Raw genomic sequence first — 19,585 nt, forward strand, 5'->3', positions numbered from 1 at the left:
TAGAATTATCTCGTTACTTACTTTGTCCATTAGGGATTTCCCGCTTATTATGCGCATGAATCTCATGTCAATTGCGTTAATTTTACTCTTATCTTTTTCTAACATAAAAAAACTACATTTTTACGTATTATTGTTAATTTTTAGCAATTTCCGTCGTCTTTTTCATACAAATAATTACTAATGGACAATTTGAATATTTACCATGACTTTTTAAACAATTTTCAATTGTTTAAAAAAATGCTAATTTTTTAAAGATTATTCATTCCCAAAAAAATGTAAGAAAATAATCGTATTTTCTGATTTAATGTATCTGTTTGTCATTGTTTGGAGTAGTAAACTTGTCTAAAAAACATGTAATTATTTAAATAATGATTCATTGTCTATCTTCTAAATTGCTAAAAATTGAGCCACAGATATGAACTTTTTTTTAACCCTTCATTGTCACTCGGGGTCCATTGGACCCTATGCCTTTTTCAATCGCGAATATTTCTATAATGCCTGCTTCATTTTCTGCATTTTTTTTCACTATATTAACATTTGAATTTTTTTATATGGGCAATATCATATTGTTCACAAGGCTTTCAGGAACATCCACAATACGTTTCAGGTAAGTCTATTCAACAATCGAGAAACTATCCACAGTTTTCTACGCTGCGGTCCAATGGACCCCGTGTGACAATTACCGATATTCGCTGGATGTGTGACAATTGAGGATTAAATTAATATTATATGCTACGTTTTGTTGAATAATTACATAATTTTGATACATTCCTTTGGAGGTTTAATAAATTTCTATCCATCTAAACAATCTTTATTTGCTCAAGCAGTTTTTTTATCGATAACTAAAAAAATGAAATAAAATAGAACAAATATAATTATGTTTCTGACTGTATAGTGTATAGAAAGAATAAATTTTCCGCTTTTAAATTGTATAAACAAATATAATTTGTTTTAATAACTACTATTCCAAAACTACTTTTAAAATCATTATTAATTGTATGTCTTCTATTTTATTTCATTTTTTTAGTTATCGAAAAATAACTGCTTGAGCAAATAAAAATTGTTTAAACAAATATATATTTGTTAAACATTAAAAGAAATGTATCAAAATTATGTAATTATTCAATCAAAAGTAGCACAGGAGACCAATTTGAAAAGTGGACATCTTTGGCCCAATTTTTAGAAATTTTGAAAATAAACAATAATTAATTGTTTAAATAATTACATAATGTTTTTAGACAAATTGACCACTTCAAATAATGACAAAATATTGCATTTCAATAAGAAAATACGATTATTTTAAAAAAAATTTGGGGAATAAATAATTGTTTAAATAATTTACATTTGTTCAAACAATTGAAAATTCTTTTAAGTCGTGGTAAGCATTCAATTTGTCCATTAGTAGTTTTTTAATGAAAGAGATGACGGAAATTGCTTAAAAGTAACAATAATACATAAAAAAATTTTTTTTTTTATTTTTTGTCATATTTTGGGTGCTGTGGGGAGGGTGGAGGTGGGTTGAAAATGAAAGTTATTAGTATGGTCTTATTTCGTAGAGGTTCCTCTTAAATTCCTAAAAAACTTAGCATGTTTCGATGAAACCCTGGAACATGAGTTCAATTTTTCTAAAATTCAAAATTTCCTCATGTTAATTAAATGGGAATTTGAAGTACCTGGTGGCACATGTTAATATTCGAATTTTGAAAAAAAAAAATTACAGATTTTTTCTCCGGAAATAGAAACTTGGGGAAGGAGAACGAAAAAAATTTTGCAATGCATTTTTGGACCACCCTAGTGTCCAGCGATTATTAGGAACGAAATTCAAGGTCTATTCCAGTTTTCCCAGGTCAAGAATTCAAGTTTTTCCAGCTCTCCTTTTTTTACATTAAATAATGAAATAACCGTTTTTTATAGACGTAAAAAATGAGTTTAATTTTTTATTTGCCAAACATTTTTAAAGAAAGCAGAACCATAAATAAACAAATCCTTCATTTTTTGCGAACAAAAGTCGTCTTTGTAATCATTGAAATCTTTTTAAATCTTTGCGAATTCTTTGAAATCTCTTAAATCAATTAATATCTTTGTGTACTCTTGACATTTCTGTGAATTCTTTTGGAATGTTTCTAAATTTTCGTAAAATAGTTGAAATCTTTAAAATCCTTGAAGTCTCAAATATTTGTGACATTTTTTCAAACCTTTTGGAATGTTTATGAAATCTTAGAAATATTTTTCAAAGCTTTCTTTGCTCTTCCTTTATGAAATCTTTTGTGTCCGTTTGAAATCATTGAAATCTTCTCAAATTTGTTGAAACCCTTTGGAATTAGCTTAACATCTTTGAAATATTTTCTAAATCTTTCGTATTCGTTTGAAACTATTGAAATATTTGTGAAATTTTTCTAAACTCGTTATTTGTGAAATTTTGTTCATTCGTTCAAATCACTTAATTATTTGAAATCTTAGTGAAATCTTTTCAAATCTTCTCAAATGAATTGAGACCTTTTGAAATGATTGCAAACCCTTGAAATGTTTTTAAATCTTTGAAATCTGGAGTATTGTATCCTTTTTGAAATCTTTGGAATTCTTGTATTCTTTTTAAATCTGTATGAAATTTTTATGAAATATTTATGAAAGCTTTTGTATTTATTTGAAATCATTAAAATATTTGCAATCTATGTACGATCTTTTTAAATCTGGTTTACTATACATTTTTTCAAATCTATGAAATCTATTGAGGGTTTTACAATTTTTAGAAATGTTCTAAATCTTTGAAATTTGATGTTAACGCCTTTTTCAAATCTTTGAAATCCTTGTAATCTTTATGAAATATTAGAAATCTTTGGGAAATTTTTGTGAAATCTTTCTCAAATCTTTAGAAATATTTGTGAAATTTTTCAATAATCTTTGGTCGTGAAATCTTTTTCATTTGTTGAAATCATTGAATTATTTAAAATCTTAGTGAAATATTTTAAAATCTTCTAAAATGAATAGAAATCTTTTAAGATCTTCTAAAATGAATTGAAATCTTTTGAAACCTGGAGTATTCTACCCCTTTTCAAATCTTTAAAAAGCTCAAAATCTTTTTAAAGTTTTAAAAGCTTTGTAAATTGCTGTAAAATATTTGAAATCCGGTGTACACGCCTTTTTTAAATCTTTGAAATCCGTAAAATCTTTGTGAAATGTTCAAAATCCTTTTATTATAAATATTTTTAAATCTTTTGACATTTTTAGTAATGTTTTGTAATCTCGTGTACACTCAAAAACCAAGGTATGAAAACCAAGAAAAATCCATTAGATTGCGATGGCTTTTCTAATTCTGTAACTGAATTAACGTCGAAATTTTCATCTAATAATTTTTATAATTTGTAAGTTGAATATCACCAAAAAAAATGTATGCTTTAACATTATATATTAGCGGAGACAAAATTAAAAACGTATACAATTATTAACAATATTAAAGTCTGCTCATTGCAATCTATAAAATAATTGGCAAACTCTACAAAAAATGTCTAAAAATGTATTTATTTATTTATTCTGCAATGAGTAAAGGATAAAGTATATCTTGATAAATAAAAAACTTCAGGAGCAAGAAGTCTTCTAAGCGTGATGTTTCTTTCATAATAGACTAAAAGATTAAAATTACCTTTCGCATTTTAATAAAATAACTGTTTAGAAAGAAAAAAATTTAATTTAAGGAGATTTTCAGGTTTTCCAGGTTCAAAAAAATTCAAGGAGAATTGCAGGTTTTCGAGGTTTTTAAGGTCGCTGGACTTCCTATTTAATGGTTTCTGCTCGGGGCTAAGAATCCTAAAAATAGAACTTTAAAAGATTAATTTAATATCAGTAAAGACAAACCCATTTTTTTAGGCAGCAAGTAAACGTCACTCTTGTAGCGTCCTGACGGGGCATTAAAAAGTTCGATCAATGCCAGTGCCTGTGTGGCGGCCGTAATCGAGACGACGAAGGACGGAATACTAGAACAGGAGAGATTGACCAAACGACCTTCCGCCAAAAGCACTATGCGCCTTCCATCCGGCCAGATCACATGATCCACTTGTGATCTAACTTTTTCCCACGTCAAATCGGGAGTACGTAAACTATTCTGTTGATAGAAATAAATTGATCTTATTTAGATGGCAAAGAAGAGGATATCAACCTGACAATATTAGACTTTTACATTGCTCAGATCGAGACGCTTTTTTTTCGAACCCGGCAACTCAAAAGTCTTTTGAATCGACTTTCGAAGCGTTCAGTTTATTCGAAAAAGATTCGATTCCAACTGGGCAGTTAGGAAGTTTTCCGAAACATTTTTCGACGTTCAGTTTTTAATTTGGATTTGGATTCGAACTGTCTATAAATATTTCTTGTAATATCAGTAATATACGACGCGCTGTACAAAGTCTAATCGATTTCACATACAAAATAAAAAAAGAGAATCAGAAGCTTTCAGTCTAATTAAATAAAATGTTAATAATTTGATTGAATTATTTGTGAACTTTAAATTACGTAATTTTAGTAATTACATTTTTATGAAGCGAAAACTTTTTATTTTATTCTAATCCTTTTACATGTAATATCGATAAAATATCTATTCCATACTTTTAATTTGTAATTTTTATGGGATCTACAAAAATACTTGACCTATCCAGGCTCAAAAAAAGTTTTCTAACACCGTGAATCTGAACGTTGTTTAAAAACCCCAGTAAATGGATCCAAACAAGGGAAATAAATAAATTAAAAAATACATAATGTAAAAGAATAAATAAGAATCTTATAATCTGAATATCTACTTCGACTTTTATTCATTTTTTGGTGTTTGATTTTTGTTTTAAATTAATATCGGTTTAGAAAACCTAATTTTTTCAAGTTAGCACACCTTCGTTTATTTACTTAATTTATATACTGTATTAGGTTTTATTTGTTCCTCGTTTTTTTTTGGTTTATACAAACAGCAAAATCATTGTGTTCTATATCTATATGCAATTTGAATTTAAATTATGATATATATTCTTTAAACTTTACAGTTCTTTACTACTGAAAGGATAAGTTCAAAAATTTACTTGCGTGTTTCGTTCACTGCATTTTTTTAAAATAAACTTCATGTGATTTGAAAATCATCGTTCAATATTAAACTCTGTTAGAACAAAGAAAAAGGGCGATTTAAAAAAAAAAAGCAGGAGAATATCAGAGGAATAAAGAATTTCAAATCAAATTAATGTGAATACAATACTGAATTCAATATAAAATATTTTAAATTCTTAAGATTTAAACTCGAAATATATTGAATTTCCAGTAAAGTACTGAATTTTCAACAAAAAAGTTTCTTATCCACAAAGAAAGATACATTTTTAACTAGAATTCGACGAATTCTTAACTAATTGGAGGAAAAGTAGAAAAAACAATTTTTTAGAATGTAGTTGAATCCTATTACCAAATAGATGAATATTTAATGAACAAAGATGCGTTTTAAACAAAATAGGTGAATTTTTAGCTAAAAGAGATAGTCTTTGAATCAAAAATGGAATCGAACAAAATTTCAGTTTAAAAAATTTATTTACACAAAAAAATTTCAACCAGTTAACTTCAACCAAAAAAGACGAATTTTTAACTTAATAGCTGTATCTATCATATCTTAATAGCTGTAATTCATCAACAGATGAATTTTCAACAAACAAAAATAACAGTCAATAAAAAGACGGATTTTCAATCAAACTATACAATTTTCAACTTAGCAATGATAAACTTACAACTTAAAATGAAATAGTTCAAATTTTCAGATCAAAAAATTAATTTACATACAAAAATATGAATTTTCAACAAAAAAGTTAATTTTTCAACTAAAGACTTTTATTTTTCAACAAATTGTTGTTGTTACAAAACATTTGCACTTTTAAACAAAAAGGATAAGTTTTCAACCAAGAAGATTAATAAGACGGATTTTCAAGTAAAAATATAAATTATTAACCCAAAATGGAATAGTTAAATTTTTAAATAAAAAACATGAATTCTCAGACAAAAAAACTAATTTTTAAGCAAGGAGATGAATCAACTAAAATAAGGAATCTTAATAAAAAAATAAATAAAAATATTAATCTTTAACAAAAGAGTTCAAAATTAAACCCATAAGGTTTTCTTTTTAACCAAAAGTATTCATTTTATAAAAAAGGAATGGTTAAATTTTCAACTAAATAGATGAATCTTTCAACAAAATGAATTAAACTGTCAACAAATAATAGAATTTGTAAATGAACTAGATGCAATACGAATCAAATATATAATAGCTAACTTTTCATTCAAAATAATTATATTTTAATATTGAAGTCCTTTATTTTAGGCCGCAATTAAACAAGAAAGAAGAGAAAAACGAAGAGTTTCTTGAAAGCAGGACAAAAAAGAAGAATTCTTTAAGAAATGGTAAGAGTGGAATATGAGAAAGAATATGAAAATTAAAATATTAAAGTAATTTGTAAGCGTTGGAGGGTCATAATTCGAAAAATTTGGAAATTTTCTTCGATTTATCATCAGGAAATGTACTAAATGTATCCTCTGAAATTATTGAAATCTTTGAGAAATCATTCAAGTCTGTTAAATCTTCTAAATCTATCCGAAAGTTTTGCGAAACATTTCAAATATTTGATATTTGAGAAATTATTGAAATCTTTGTAAAATTTTTCTAATCTGCGAAATATTTAAAATCTTTGAAACCGTTGGAAAATTATTTAATGTTTTGAAAATATTTTTGAAGTATTTGGTATAATTATGAAATTTTTTAAATCTTTGAGTAATCATTTTGAAATCATTTATGAATTTGTGAAATAATTTTAATCTATCTGAAATCTTTGCGAAATATTTCAATTATTTTTGAAATATTTGTACAAATAATTGAAATCTTTGTTAAATCTTTGAAAAATCATTCAAATCTTGGTGAAATATTCCAAATCTTTACGAAATCGTTGGAAAATCTTTGAAATCCTTCGAAAATATTTTTGAAGTATTTGGAGTATTTTTGAAATTGCTAAAATTTTTGCGAAATCATTTAAGTCTTTGTAACATTTTTTTAAACTATCCAAAATTGTTGGGAAATATTTGTTAAATCCTTAGAAAATAATTGAAATATTTTTTTTTATATTTCGTAATAATGTGAAATTCTTCAAATCTATGCGAAAAATTTGAAATCTTTGGGAAATCTCTTTAATATTTGTGAAACTAAAAAAAAATTTAATTTATTGTCAAATCATTGAGAGATCATTTATTCTTTTGTGGAATCTTTTAAATTCATCCAAAATAAATGTCAAATCTTTGCGAAATATTTGGCAATATTGGTAAAACTGATTGAAATCTATGTGAAATCTTTGAAGAATCATTTAAGTCTTTGTGACATTTAAATATATGCGAAATCTTTTTAGTCTTTGATAAATCATTCTAATATTTGTGAAATCTTTAAGAAATATTTGTGAAATTATTGAAATCTTTGGGAAATCATTAATTCCCTCGTAAAATCTTTTAAATCTATGCAAAATATTTGCGAAATATTTGAAACTTTTTACATCTTTGGGAATATTTGTAAAATTATTGAATTTTTGGGAAATCCAGTTAAAGATGTAAGTAATTATTTAGAAATAAGTGAAGCATTGAAACAATTGTTAAATAATTGGTAATATTTGTGAGATTATTAAAATCTTTGTAAAATCTTTTAAATCTATCCGAAATCTTTGAAATCTTGAGGAAATAATTTAAAATATTGTAAGATCATTAGAAATCTTTGCGAAATATTTTTAATATTTGATAACATTTGTGAATTTATTGAAATCTTTGACAATATGGATTTTATACCTATATATATTATTAATATTATTTATTGTCTATTCTCCTGCCCCGCCAAGTGCAAAAAGTTTTTTTTATTAATTCAACTGCTTTCAATTTTTAAATAAAAATATTTTGTGGTTGAAATATCAACAATTATATTTTTTGATCGGAAAAATGAATAAAATTTGGCACCGCTTCTGAAATGGCACCTAACAGGCATTCTCATTTATAGGTTTGATAATAATGGATTCTGTAGAGTAGACTATGTAAAGCGCGTTGTATATTACAAATATGACGAGAAACATATACAAGGTAAACCGACTATTACTGGGACAACGTAAAAAGTATGTCCAATACTGGGACACTAATAAGTATAGTTGAGTATATTTTATATTACAACATAAATCATAAAAGTAAAAATTTTCTTGTATTTTTTAAGTTTCTTTGAATTTATGACGACTATTTATTTTTGTTCTGAAAAATTTATACATCTAGTAAAAAATAACAAAAAATACTCTTCAAAATCTATGAATGAACTGCTGCCAAATTCGCCATTTTTTTGTATTTAAAAATTTTCCCCATGACTTGTATAGCCTTGTATTATTAAAATTTCCTGCAATAATAGAAAAAGTAATGTTTTTGCATATTTTCAATATGTTCAAGAACAAAATTAATAACTTTTTTAGCAATTTTGTTGAGTAAGTTATGAATATTTTAATGTCCCGCATTTGGAAAAATTCTTGACGAAGTTGCCTAATTCGGGACAATCTGTCGCTGACTGTCTCAGTTTCGGATATTTCAACGCAAGCTGCGCAATTGCATTTCCATTACTGACACGATCACTTTCGCCGTGTTTTTAATTAAATTTCGAAGTTTTGTGATAGTTCACAGTAGATCATTAAAACCTCCAATTCTAACCTTAAATTTTTCCAACTGCTTAGGTATAAGTAACTTAATAGTAACTCATAAATTATATGCATTAAAATTTAATATGAAATATATAAAAATTAATTATATTAATATTATCTATTTACTTTTTAAAATAAATTAAGTAAATTCACTTTTCTGTTGAAAACTTATATTTTTGAATTAAAAATATAACTGTTTTGAAGAAAACTCGTCTTTTTTAATTGAAAATTCAATGGTTTGGTTGCAATTTTTTTTCTTTCTTGGCTGAAAAATCTTTTTTTTTATTAATAATTGAAACATTTGGTTGAAAATTCGACTTTTTGGTTCTAAAATTTATCTTTTTAATTATGAATTTCATCTTTAGTGAGAAAAATTAATTTGCTTAGGACTTTAAGTACAGACTTTTACAGTTCTATTGAATATTTCTTTTTTTATTAATTCAACATAACCAACAGTCGCGCGCCCTAGACGTACCTTGCGAGCGAAGTCAGATATTTCTAAATATTAAGTAATTGCCCTTTTTCTTAATTAAAAAATATCACATTGAATGGTTTAAAAATGGAGTATTTTAGACTGAAATAATATTTGAGAATTAATAAAAGCCTTGGATTATAAGTATATTATTTTGTAATTATTTAAAAAATAAACATAGTTTATAAAGTTTCAATCGGTTGTTTACATTTGTCGAAGTAATAAGACTTTCCCATTAAAACAATTTAATTTTTACGTTAAAATCTGGAAATTCTAAAAATGTGAACTTATTTCGAATCGCCTTATAAAATTAATTATTATTCACTTTTTACATCTTAAAGTACAATTCAATTTTAAAAATAATTAATTTATATTTACAGTCACTCAACTAGAAAGGTTTTTTTAATTAAAAATCTTAGTTTTTAAACGCTTATCATTTTCAATTGTTTATGTCTTTTAAACCGGATTTTAAAATCCTTTAAATTTAAATGTATGCTTAAAATTAAAAATCTAAAAAGGAAAATCTTCAACTAATTATTTGAAAAATGGTAAAAATATAAATTAGACAGATTTTTTTTCTCTACAAATTTGTTAAATTCCCAATCAAAAAATATATTCACTCTCATTTCCCGGTTTTCCGGTCCAGCGGCCATCCCTGTGAGCGATTAAGTTTTAAAAATTTCTTGAAAAAATGGCATGCAGTGTTCGAACAAACATACTAAAATATTAAATTTACCATAAAAAATAAATAATTGAAGCCTCGGCTGAAATAAAGTTGTATCAGCACATATTTTGTTTCCATGGACTTCTATGTATATTACTGTTTCTCTATTCCGCGGAAGCGCTGCGATCGAAAATTAAAAAATTGAATTCGGAATGAAATGTCAAAATAGTCGAGGTTATTTACTTCCATGTATTTCGCATCTCTCTCAATTAATCTCGTAAGTTTACATATCTAAATCTAATTTAGAATTTTTGAAGGATATGAATTGAAAATTCATTCGTTTAAGGGTGTCGACGATAAATTTAAAAATTGAATTCAGCAAATTTCAATTAATAAAAGTTTAGTTTAGATTAGTTTAGATTATTTACAAATTTGGTCCTGCATATATTGTAAAAAATACAAATATAATTTCTCGTCTTTTCTTTAAAAGAAAGGAAATAAAAACACTTAATTACTTGTGTAATTGTAATTCAAAGTTTTATTTTTATTTGATTATAAAAATAATTTAAACCATATTTTTTAGTACAATTTCTGATAATTATTGATCAATCATTTATTTATTTTATTATTTTTGAATATTATATTTGCTATTACCGATTCTGGACGTTTTACTCCAGCCTTTTTAGCCCTTTTATTTCTACCTGCGTGTCATTCTAATAAATTTAATTTTCTTTTTTTACCTTTGTTCAAAACTTTAATGTTAGAATTATAGAAAGGTACATTTTCGAAGTATGTAACCTTCACTATTTTGACATTTCTTTCCCAATTCAATTGTCGAATTTTCGATCACCACACTTCCGCGGGATAGAGAGACAGTTAAAATAAAAAACTTATATACATAGAACTCCATGGATACAAAATATGTGTTATAAATTTAAAAAATTTAATTCACCCAAATTTTTCATCTAAATAGTTCGTCTTGTAACCAAAACAGATAAAATTTCTACCAAAAGAGATGGTTTGTCAACCAAATAAGATTTTTCATTAAAAAAAAGTAAAAATATTTTTGAAACCAAACAGTTGCATTTTTGCTAAAAAATATGAAATTTATGATTGAAAATATAAATCTTCGAACCAAAAAGACGAATGTTCAACAAAGTAGTTGATAATATTAATAAAAAATTTTTAATGTTTATGAATACTTACGAATTTGATTAAAAATTAAATTTGTAAGTTACTATTAAATTACTTACATAAGGAGTTGGTAAAATTTGTGGTTTCAATAAACTACTTTGAACAACTTCTTTAGAATAAATAATCAACTGAATGGAAAACGTTTAGCTCAAAAGCAATATTTTTTACATTATTTAATTAAATTTAATAATATCTTGTTATTTGGTTAAGAAAAATGTTAACATGTTGATATAAATTGTATTGAAAAACAAAGAAAAAAGAATTCTTTATGATTTATAACAATCCATTCTGGCTTCTTATGTGTCCCACTTAAGGATACACCCCATAATTCTTGTCCCACTATTGGGCGATCTGACTAGCTTCAAAATTTTCCATTAATATTAATTAAATATAAAATTAATAATGTATTTTCTGTTCTAATTGATCAAATAATGTATGAGTCACTTATTATAACGGTTTTTGTACAAAAATTTCTAATCCACCATTTTAAAATTGTGCTTATATAGGTTAACTTTTCGTAACTGTCCCAGTAATGGTCGGTTTACCTTAGATAGTTCGAATCAAAATGCGAATCAAAGAACTGAGCTTGTCGATAGTCGATTTGAAAGATCTTCAAACGGCCCCGTTCGAATCGTTTTTTTTCGATTCCAACTGAGCTATTCGAAATTTTTTGGAATCGACTTTCGACGCACCTCAAATTGGACATCATTTCGGTTCGAATCAGTGTGCACAGTGCAAGAAAATACCTTTTCTAGAAACGTATGAAAAAACCTACTATATCTATTTCTGTATTGCTATGGCCCATATTGCACACAACGCAACCATTTTTCATTTTGTCCATGTGCTCACGTGTCACGACATTCTTGTTTCCAGTCGCCGTGATCACGATATCCACGTTTCTGATAACCTCGTTAAGCTTCATCACTCTGAATCCATCCATGCTAAAAGAAAAAAAGATCAGATAATTGATTTGAAATTTGGATTTTACTGTAATTCGTAGGAACGAACCTGGCTTGAAGAGCACAAATAGGGTCGATTTCAGTAATATATACGATGCAACCGAGTCCTTTCAAAGCCTGGCAACAACCTTTTCCCACCTCACCGTATCCACAAATGACTACTTGTTTGCCTCCAAACATAACGTCGGTAGATCTTTTGAGACTGTTTAAAACAGATTTTCGATTTTATTTCAGATAATCTATGAAAATCCTTTTATAAACTCATAATTAATTTTGCAGTACCTATCGATAATACTCTCGCGGCAACTGTAGAGATTGTCGAATTTGGTTTTTGTTACACTGTCGTTCACATTCATAGCAGGGACGGTTAACTTGCCAGCCTTGGACAATTGATATAACCTATGTACACCGGTTACGCTTTCCTCAACAATTCCTAGAATAAATTTTATTTTTAGTCTCAAAACATTCTTTCGGAATCTTAGGGTGATGGCAAAAATTTAATTTTCAAAATTCTCTGACTTTTCCCTGATTTTTTCTTAATTTTTCATTTTCCCTGACCATTATTATTTAAAGTCCAAAATGTTTACCTTGTAAAATTTAAAATATAGTTATAAAAGTTAAAATTAAAATATATAATCGTTAATATATACTATAAAATAATTTTAAATGTAAAATATCAATTTATTATTTTCAGGATTGCCAGAGCTTAATTTACTTCAAAAAGGTGACCAATTTTTAATCTAAAAAGTGACTGACTCGCATTCGTAATTTTAAGAGTTTGAGGAAATTTATAAGAATTACTGGCGAATTTGAACGAATTCAGGATAAATTAACAGGACTTCAAAAAAACTCAAACTCGAACGAAATCAAAAAATGCCATTGAATTCGGCGAAAGTCATGAGAATTCAACTGAATTGTAAGAAATAATTGAATTTATTAATTAAGATTTTTAAACGAAAAGAATAAAAAACATTTTTTCGTTTCAAAATCTTAACTAATTACTTCCCGGACGTTAAAAAATGTTGGAGAACTTCTTCTATATATTGAATTCATTAAGTTTGAAATTAAGTAAATTTAGAAGAATTCCAACAAATCTAGAGAATTCTAAAACATTAAAAAGATCTCTGGAAAAAATAATAGGATTTCAAATGAATTCCAAATTGGAAAATTTAATTATCTACTTTGAGAAGCTTTTCAAATTCCTTGAAATAATTAAAACCCTCGGAAATCTGATGAAATCCCATCAAATTTTTTGAATCTATTGAAAATGCCTTAAAATCGTATAAAATATGAATCTAAAATATTTAAAATTCTTTGAAATCCCTTTAAATAGTTGATAGCATATTCAAAATTTCTTGGAATCTTATAAAATTCCCTAAAATATCAAAAAATATTTTGAAATAGCTTTGTACATTTTGAAGCTCTGGAAAATGACTTGAAATATATTTAAATATCCTACAATATTTAAAATCCTTTGAAATCTAATTAAACAACTGAAATCAATTGAAAATTCCTTTGAATACTTTAAAATATCCTAAAAATATGTCAAATCCATTAAATTCTTCTGAAGTGTTGTACAGCTCTTGAAAGTTCCTTCGATTGCAAAAATCGAAAATCTTTGATATCCCTTCAAATTACACACGAATTGAAATATTTAAAAAATGTCAAATTCTTGGTCGAAAATAACCAATTCTGGGGTTCGATAGACATGCAGCTTGGATCTTCGCGCTAAAAAAATTTATATTTTAAAACTTTATCGTTCGTTTTTTTATCAATTTTCTTGACTTTAAATCTTTTACATACCTGAAGGCCAACAAATTCTTCCCGACTTGTTGCGGATTTTGATCAATTATTTTATAAGAAATAATTCCTGTTTGATTCCCCCCTATTTTCGGAAAAAAAATTTTAGCATATTTGTAAATAGGAGAACAATCTTTTCGAGTACTTGAGAACTTTCCAGTGCCAAAAATGCACTAGGAAAAAAATTTGCCAAGATTCAGTTATCGAGATTGAAAACACAGCGAATTTTTTATTTTGATTTTGGAATTTAATGAAATCATCTTTGCAACTTGTGGTTTACAATTTTTAAAGTATATGTGGGCCTTTTAAGCATAGCAATTCTATCAATATAAAGTTATATTGAATACCAATTTCCAAATTAAAAAATAATTTAAATTTCGATTCCTGGGTCTTGTCGATTATTTCGAGTGTATTTTTATGCTAAACATCCAACACATACTTAGAAAACATTGTAATCCACAAGTAATAAAGATAATTTCATTAAATACTAAAATAAAATTAAAAATATTCTTTTCCTATTTACACAGGTGTTAAGAATTTTGTCCGACAACAGGGCATTCAACATTTTTTTTAGCGTGGGTAACCAATTTGCACGTCCATCCATTCAAAATCAATTATACATTCTCGCATTATAGCGATTTCGAATTCCAGAATTTGTTATTTTCGACTCACCTAAATGTAGATACCTGAATTCAACAGCGTGGCTTTATCTTTAAAAAGCGATTATATTGCGATTTGGAAAAAAACTAACCAAAAGTGACTAAAGTGATCTTTTTATTTGAAAAAGTAACTGCAGTGACTTTATCTTAGACAAGCGACTTTTGTATTTTCTTTTTAAATCCCTGACTTTCTCTGATCAACAAAATTCTCTGAATTTCCCCTCAACTACGGCCACCCTGGTCTTTACTTTTTATTTTTTAAATCCTGGCACTGACCTTGAATCATTTTGAACATAGCGTTATATTTTTTTAACATAAGATGCGTGGCATCTCCTCCGTCGTCTAGGATCATATTAGGCTGCCAGTTTTCCGCCGCTATACACTTGTCAATGCACCACCAAAAATCTTCTTCCGTCTCTCCTCTCCATGCAAAAATCGGGTAACCAGCATTGGCCAGAGCAGCGGCTACTTCGTTTTGTGTCGAGTAAATATTGCATGCTGCCCATCTAACTTGGGCACCAAGTTCCACAAGAGTCTCAATCAGAACTGCAGTCTGAGCATTGATATGAGTGCATCCGACTATTTTGGCGTTCTTGAGTGGCTGTTTGAAAAAAAATATTTGGTGAATTCAGACTTCACAGCCCAAAATGCTATCTCTTTTAAAACCGGGAAAATAGGGTGATTTTTCACGAAAGAAGGTTAATAATAGTTTCCAACCAGACAGTTGCATTTTTCACAAAAACATGTAATTTCAAACAAGAAGATTCATTTCATAACAAAAAAGAGGCATATTTTTGCAACATTTACAATCAAAGATATTAATCTTTAACCAAAAATATTAATTTTTAACAAAGATCTTCAACTTTTTCCCAAGCAGTTGAATTTTCTAACAAACAAAAAACGAATTCTTAAAGAAAAATGTAATAATTGATGTTTCAACCAAAAATATTTTCATTTCAAATAAAAAATAGTTGAGTTAAACAATAAATGAATAAATAAGAAATAGTTCCACTTTCAACCAAGGAAATGAAGTTTCAAGAAAAATATGAATCTTTAACCAACAAAAAATTAATTATGAACAAAGTAGTTTAACTTTCAAAAAAGTTGAATTTTCAATTAAAAGGAATTAACTTTTAACAGGAAATAGTTGGATTTTATTATTTGGTTCTATTGATTCTGCTCAAATTTGTGTGAAAAACGAGAAAAAGTGGTAGTTTCTTTAAAACAGGGGAAAATATTAATGTTTTAAAATCAAAAGATTGCAAAAGTTTTAGAATAGAAACGAGAAATACCTTGTCATCAGAAGCACGTTTGCGTAGAGCCATGATTCCTGGCATCTCTTGTTCTGCGATTTCAATTTCCCTACGTCCGAAGGCATGTTGATCGATGTTCCGTACACAGAACTCAGTAAAACCCTTTTCCGTTTTCTGAATCTTTTCACGAGGTGAGATATCATCTTCATCAGAAGAGCTTCCTGTATAAGATGCTAAAATAATTGACACCCCAAAAATGAATGATGTTAGTTTCACCACAAACTGCATATGCCGATAGACATTTTTGTTATTTTTACCAATACCGAAAAGAGCGACTTCGCATGCAGATGATTTTAATTTCTACCAAATATAATAATCTTGCAATCCCAGCTTCTTGTTCTCTTTTTCAGATTTTTACCTGGGCTCATTCAGAAATTAGCGAATTTTAAAGGCTAGTTATCTATTTGAACTGTGCTATCAGTATGTTAATCTGTGGTACTACTTTCAAAAGGTGCTGTGAATGAATGTATGAATGAGAGACTTTAAAAAATAATATTAATATCTTCAGCTCTTTGAAATTGTGAGAGAATAGATTTGAAAAGTTTAAGTTGATAAAAAAAAGAAAGTTAAATACTAATGCAGGGTTGCTACACAATCCTAATTTCGAAATTCCATAACTAATTATTCATTTTCCCTGATGAATTTTGATGCCAAAAAGACGCATATACTACAAAACAGTTGAGTCTTTAATAAAAAATAACCAATGTTTCGCAAAAAGGTTCATTTTGAACATAACACAGCCACACAAAAAAAATAAGTGTGCGGATCTGGTAACAAGACACACGTATTCCTATGGATATTGGGGCGCTGAATTCAAATTCGGTATCAAAAATCGCCCATCACGTCATCGTTGAGCCATAACCTCAAAAAATGACGAAAAATCATGCACTGAGGCAAATAAATTTCAAAATAATGCCAGTGATGCAAATTTTCACTTCAAAAACATGTCGACAACTGTGAAGGATCAACCCTTGCCTGATATCGACTTATTTAACATAACTTTACCCAACAGAACCTGACCTCACCTAACCTGAATTAACAGAAATTTATTGAACTACACGTAAAGCTCTGGAAGCAAATTTTCCTAGTAGCAAATGTGCGCTACATCGAATGGGTCAACTCGAGCCTAACCTAGAAATAAATCTAACCTCACGAAACACAATTAAACTGATTGTGTTGTCCCGTTGTGTTTGCGGTACCGTTTGAATCAGCTTGGGCTTAACCTGCAAAGAGGTCAAACCTATCCTAACCTAAAAAAATCTAACCTAACTTAACTTCACGTAACACAATTAAACTCATTGTGTTGTCCCGTTGTGTTGTGTTTGCGGTACCGTTTTATTCAGCTTCGGCTTAACCTACATAGAGGTTTAACCTATCCTAACCTAACAAACCCTGACCTAACATAACATAGCCGAATGAAATTCAACCACACGTGTAGCTATGTAAGCGTACGGTTCTCAGTCTTAAATGTGTGCTATATTTAATATGTTAACTCGATCTTAACCTACAAATGAATCTAACTTAACAGAACCTAACGAAATTTTGCTTAACGCAACACAACTTAACTTAAGTGTTCCCGTTGTAACACAATAAAATTCATTTCACTTAAACATGCAAATGAATAAGAGTTTTATTCAAAATTCTTTTCTCTCTGCTTTTCTTAAACTTAAGGGAGATATTTATACTATCTTTCGTGTTCACATTTTATCTTGCTTTTTATCGGAATTAAATTGATTTATAGGCCTACTTCAGTCTATTTTCTGCCTGCTATAACGTGTCCTTTTTTCTTCATTTGTAGGTTGAATTTCATTCGGCTAGGTTATGTTAGGTCAGGTTTTGTTAGGTTAGGATAAGTTAAACCTCTATTTAGGTTAAGCCGAAGCTGAATGAAACGGTACCGCAAACACAACGGGACAACACAATGAGTTTAATTGTGTTACGTGAAGTTAAGTTAGGTTCTTTTAGGTTAGGATAGGTTTGACCTCTTTGCAGGTTAAGCCCAAGCTGATTCAAACGGTACCGCAAACACAACGGGACAACACAATCAGTTTAATTGTGTTTCGTGAGGTTATGTTAGGTTAGGCTAGGTTAGATTTATTTCGAGGTTAAGCTCGAGTTGACCCATTCGATGTAGCACACATTTGCTACTGAGAAAATATGCTTCCAGAGCTTTACGTGTAGATCAATAAATTTCTGTTAATTTAGGTTATGTGAGGTCCGGTTCTGTTGGGTAAAGTTATGTTAAATAAGTTAATATCAGGCAAGGGTTGATCCTTCTCAGTTGTCGACATGTTTTTGAAGTGAAAATATGCATCACTGGCATTATTTTGAAATGTATTTGCCTCAGTGCATGATTTTTCGTCATTTTTTGAGGTTATGGCTCAACCATGACGTGATGGGCGATTTTTGATACCGAATTTGAATTCAGCGCCCCAAAATCCATAGGAATACGTGTGTCTTGTTACCAGATCCGCACACTTTTTTTGTGTGGCTGTGTAATTGTTGAACGTTGAAAGAAAAACGAAAGAACTAATTTTCTACACACAAAAAAGAAGGACATTTTAAGCCACAAAAAGACGAATGGAAAAAAGTAGTTTTCAACTAAAAAGATAAACTTGCAAGGAAAAGTAAAACAGTTACATTTTCAATTAGAAAAATTCAAGAAAAAAAAAGTTTTCAAGAAAAGAAGTAAGTTTTCAAAAACAACAAAAATGAATTTTAAATCAAATAGTTGAATTTTGTACAAAAAAATACCAATTTTCATCTAATAAAGATTAACGTTCTCCACAAAGGTAAATGTATAACAAAACACATGACTTTTCAAGAAATTATCATAATAAAGAAAATATCTTAATATGATTTGGTGGGGGTGGGTCTAGTAAATCTTACGGTATTTTACATGGGAAGGGGGAGGCAAATTTTAGAGAAACTCTTGAGGTACACTGTAAAAAGTTTCAATTAACTTTTTCACAACAATTACAATTTCCTCTAAATGTTGTAAAGTTCCATTGATTTTAGCGGGAAAATACCATCATTCTTGATGTAAATTTCCCACAAAAATTACTGGTACTTTTATGACCTATGATTGCTGTGGCAAAATTACAAGTTTATTGTAAATTTAATACATTTATAGAAAAATTCATTCATAAATCAGTGTAAATTTACAATAAACATGTAAGTTTCTAACAGAAATCTTAGGAAACAATTACAGAACTTTCATTTATATTTTTTACGCACATAAATTGTGGATGACCCCTAAATTTCAACTTCAGTTTTCTGAAAATTTCCTGACTATTTCAGGTTTTCCCTGACATCCCTGATTATCCCTGACCAGTTTAAAAGTCCCTGATCCGTAGCAACCCTGTAATTCAAAGAATTATGTGACTAAAATTTGCAAGACAAATATGAATAATTGATGTATAAAAGAACGGATGCGGTATGCACATTTAAAAAATGATGACTCTTACCAGAACTGTAACTGTCAGTACTGCTGGCAGATAAGGAACGACTTCGATAACGGCTCGCCTTTTTCAAAGCGCCTGACTTGCTTTCCTAAAAATTTTCAAATATATCGAAACGCGAAATCAAGATAAAAATATTCTAGGTAAGTATTGCAATGAATGGAAATAAACTACATACATAACAGAATAAATGAAGCTACTTGAAAATCGCACAGACCAATTCTGACGATTTGCACCAAGAATTTCTTCTCACACTTGTTTGTTTATTTTTTTATTTGCAAAGTGCGAAAAAATTTAGAGTCGTCACGATATTTTTCTGTGCAGAAAAGGAACTATTCATTCAAGGTTTGAT

The 19,585-nt window shown here is 28.2% G+C and overlaps 1 protein-coding gene across 4 annotated transcripts in view; it reads right to left on the bottom strand.

The window, feature by feature from the left end:
• LOC117171194 (adenosylhomocysteinase-like 1) overlaps positions 1 to 19,585 on the bottom strand; it is a 34,700-nt gene that overhangs the window by 5,326 nt on the left and 9,789 nt on the right. For 2 of the 4 annotated variants that reach the window (XM_033358274.1, XM_033358272.1), the window contains 7 exons: positions 19,240 to 19,324; positions 15,752 to 15,933; positions 14,736 to 15,060; positions 12,283 to 12,433; positions 12,050 to 12,202; positions 11,817 to 11,982; positions 3,853 to 4,099 (listed from right to left, as the gene is read on the bottom strand). In XM_033358274.1, coding sequence (XP_033214165.1) covers positions 3,853 to 4,099; positions 11,817 to 11,982; positions 12,050 to 12,202; positions 12,283 to 12,433; positions 14,736 to 15,060; positions 15,752 to 15,933; positions 19,240 to 19,324 — 1,309 coding nt within the window. Of the gene's footprint in view, positions 1 to 3,852; positions 4,100 to 11,816; positions 11,983 to 12,049; positions 12,203 to 12,282; positions 12,434 to 14,735; positions 15,061 to 15,751; positions 15,946 to 19,239; positions 19,325 to 19,585 lie in introns of all 4 variants that reach the window. The other 2 variants (XM_033358273.1, XM_033358271.1) reach the window with 1 other exon arrangement.

The sequence above is a fragment of the Belonocnema kinseyi genome, chromosome 4 (genome assembly GCF_010883055.1).
Source record: "Belonocnema kinseyi isolate 2016_QV_RU_SX_M_011 chromosome 4, B_treatae_v1, whole genome shotgun sequence".
Taxonomy (NCBI): domain Eukaryota; kingdom Metazoa; phylum Arthropoda; class Insecta; order Hymenoptera; family Cynipidae; genus Belonocnema; species Belonocnema kinseyi.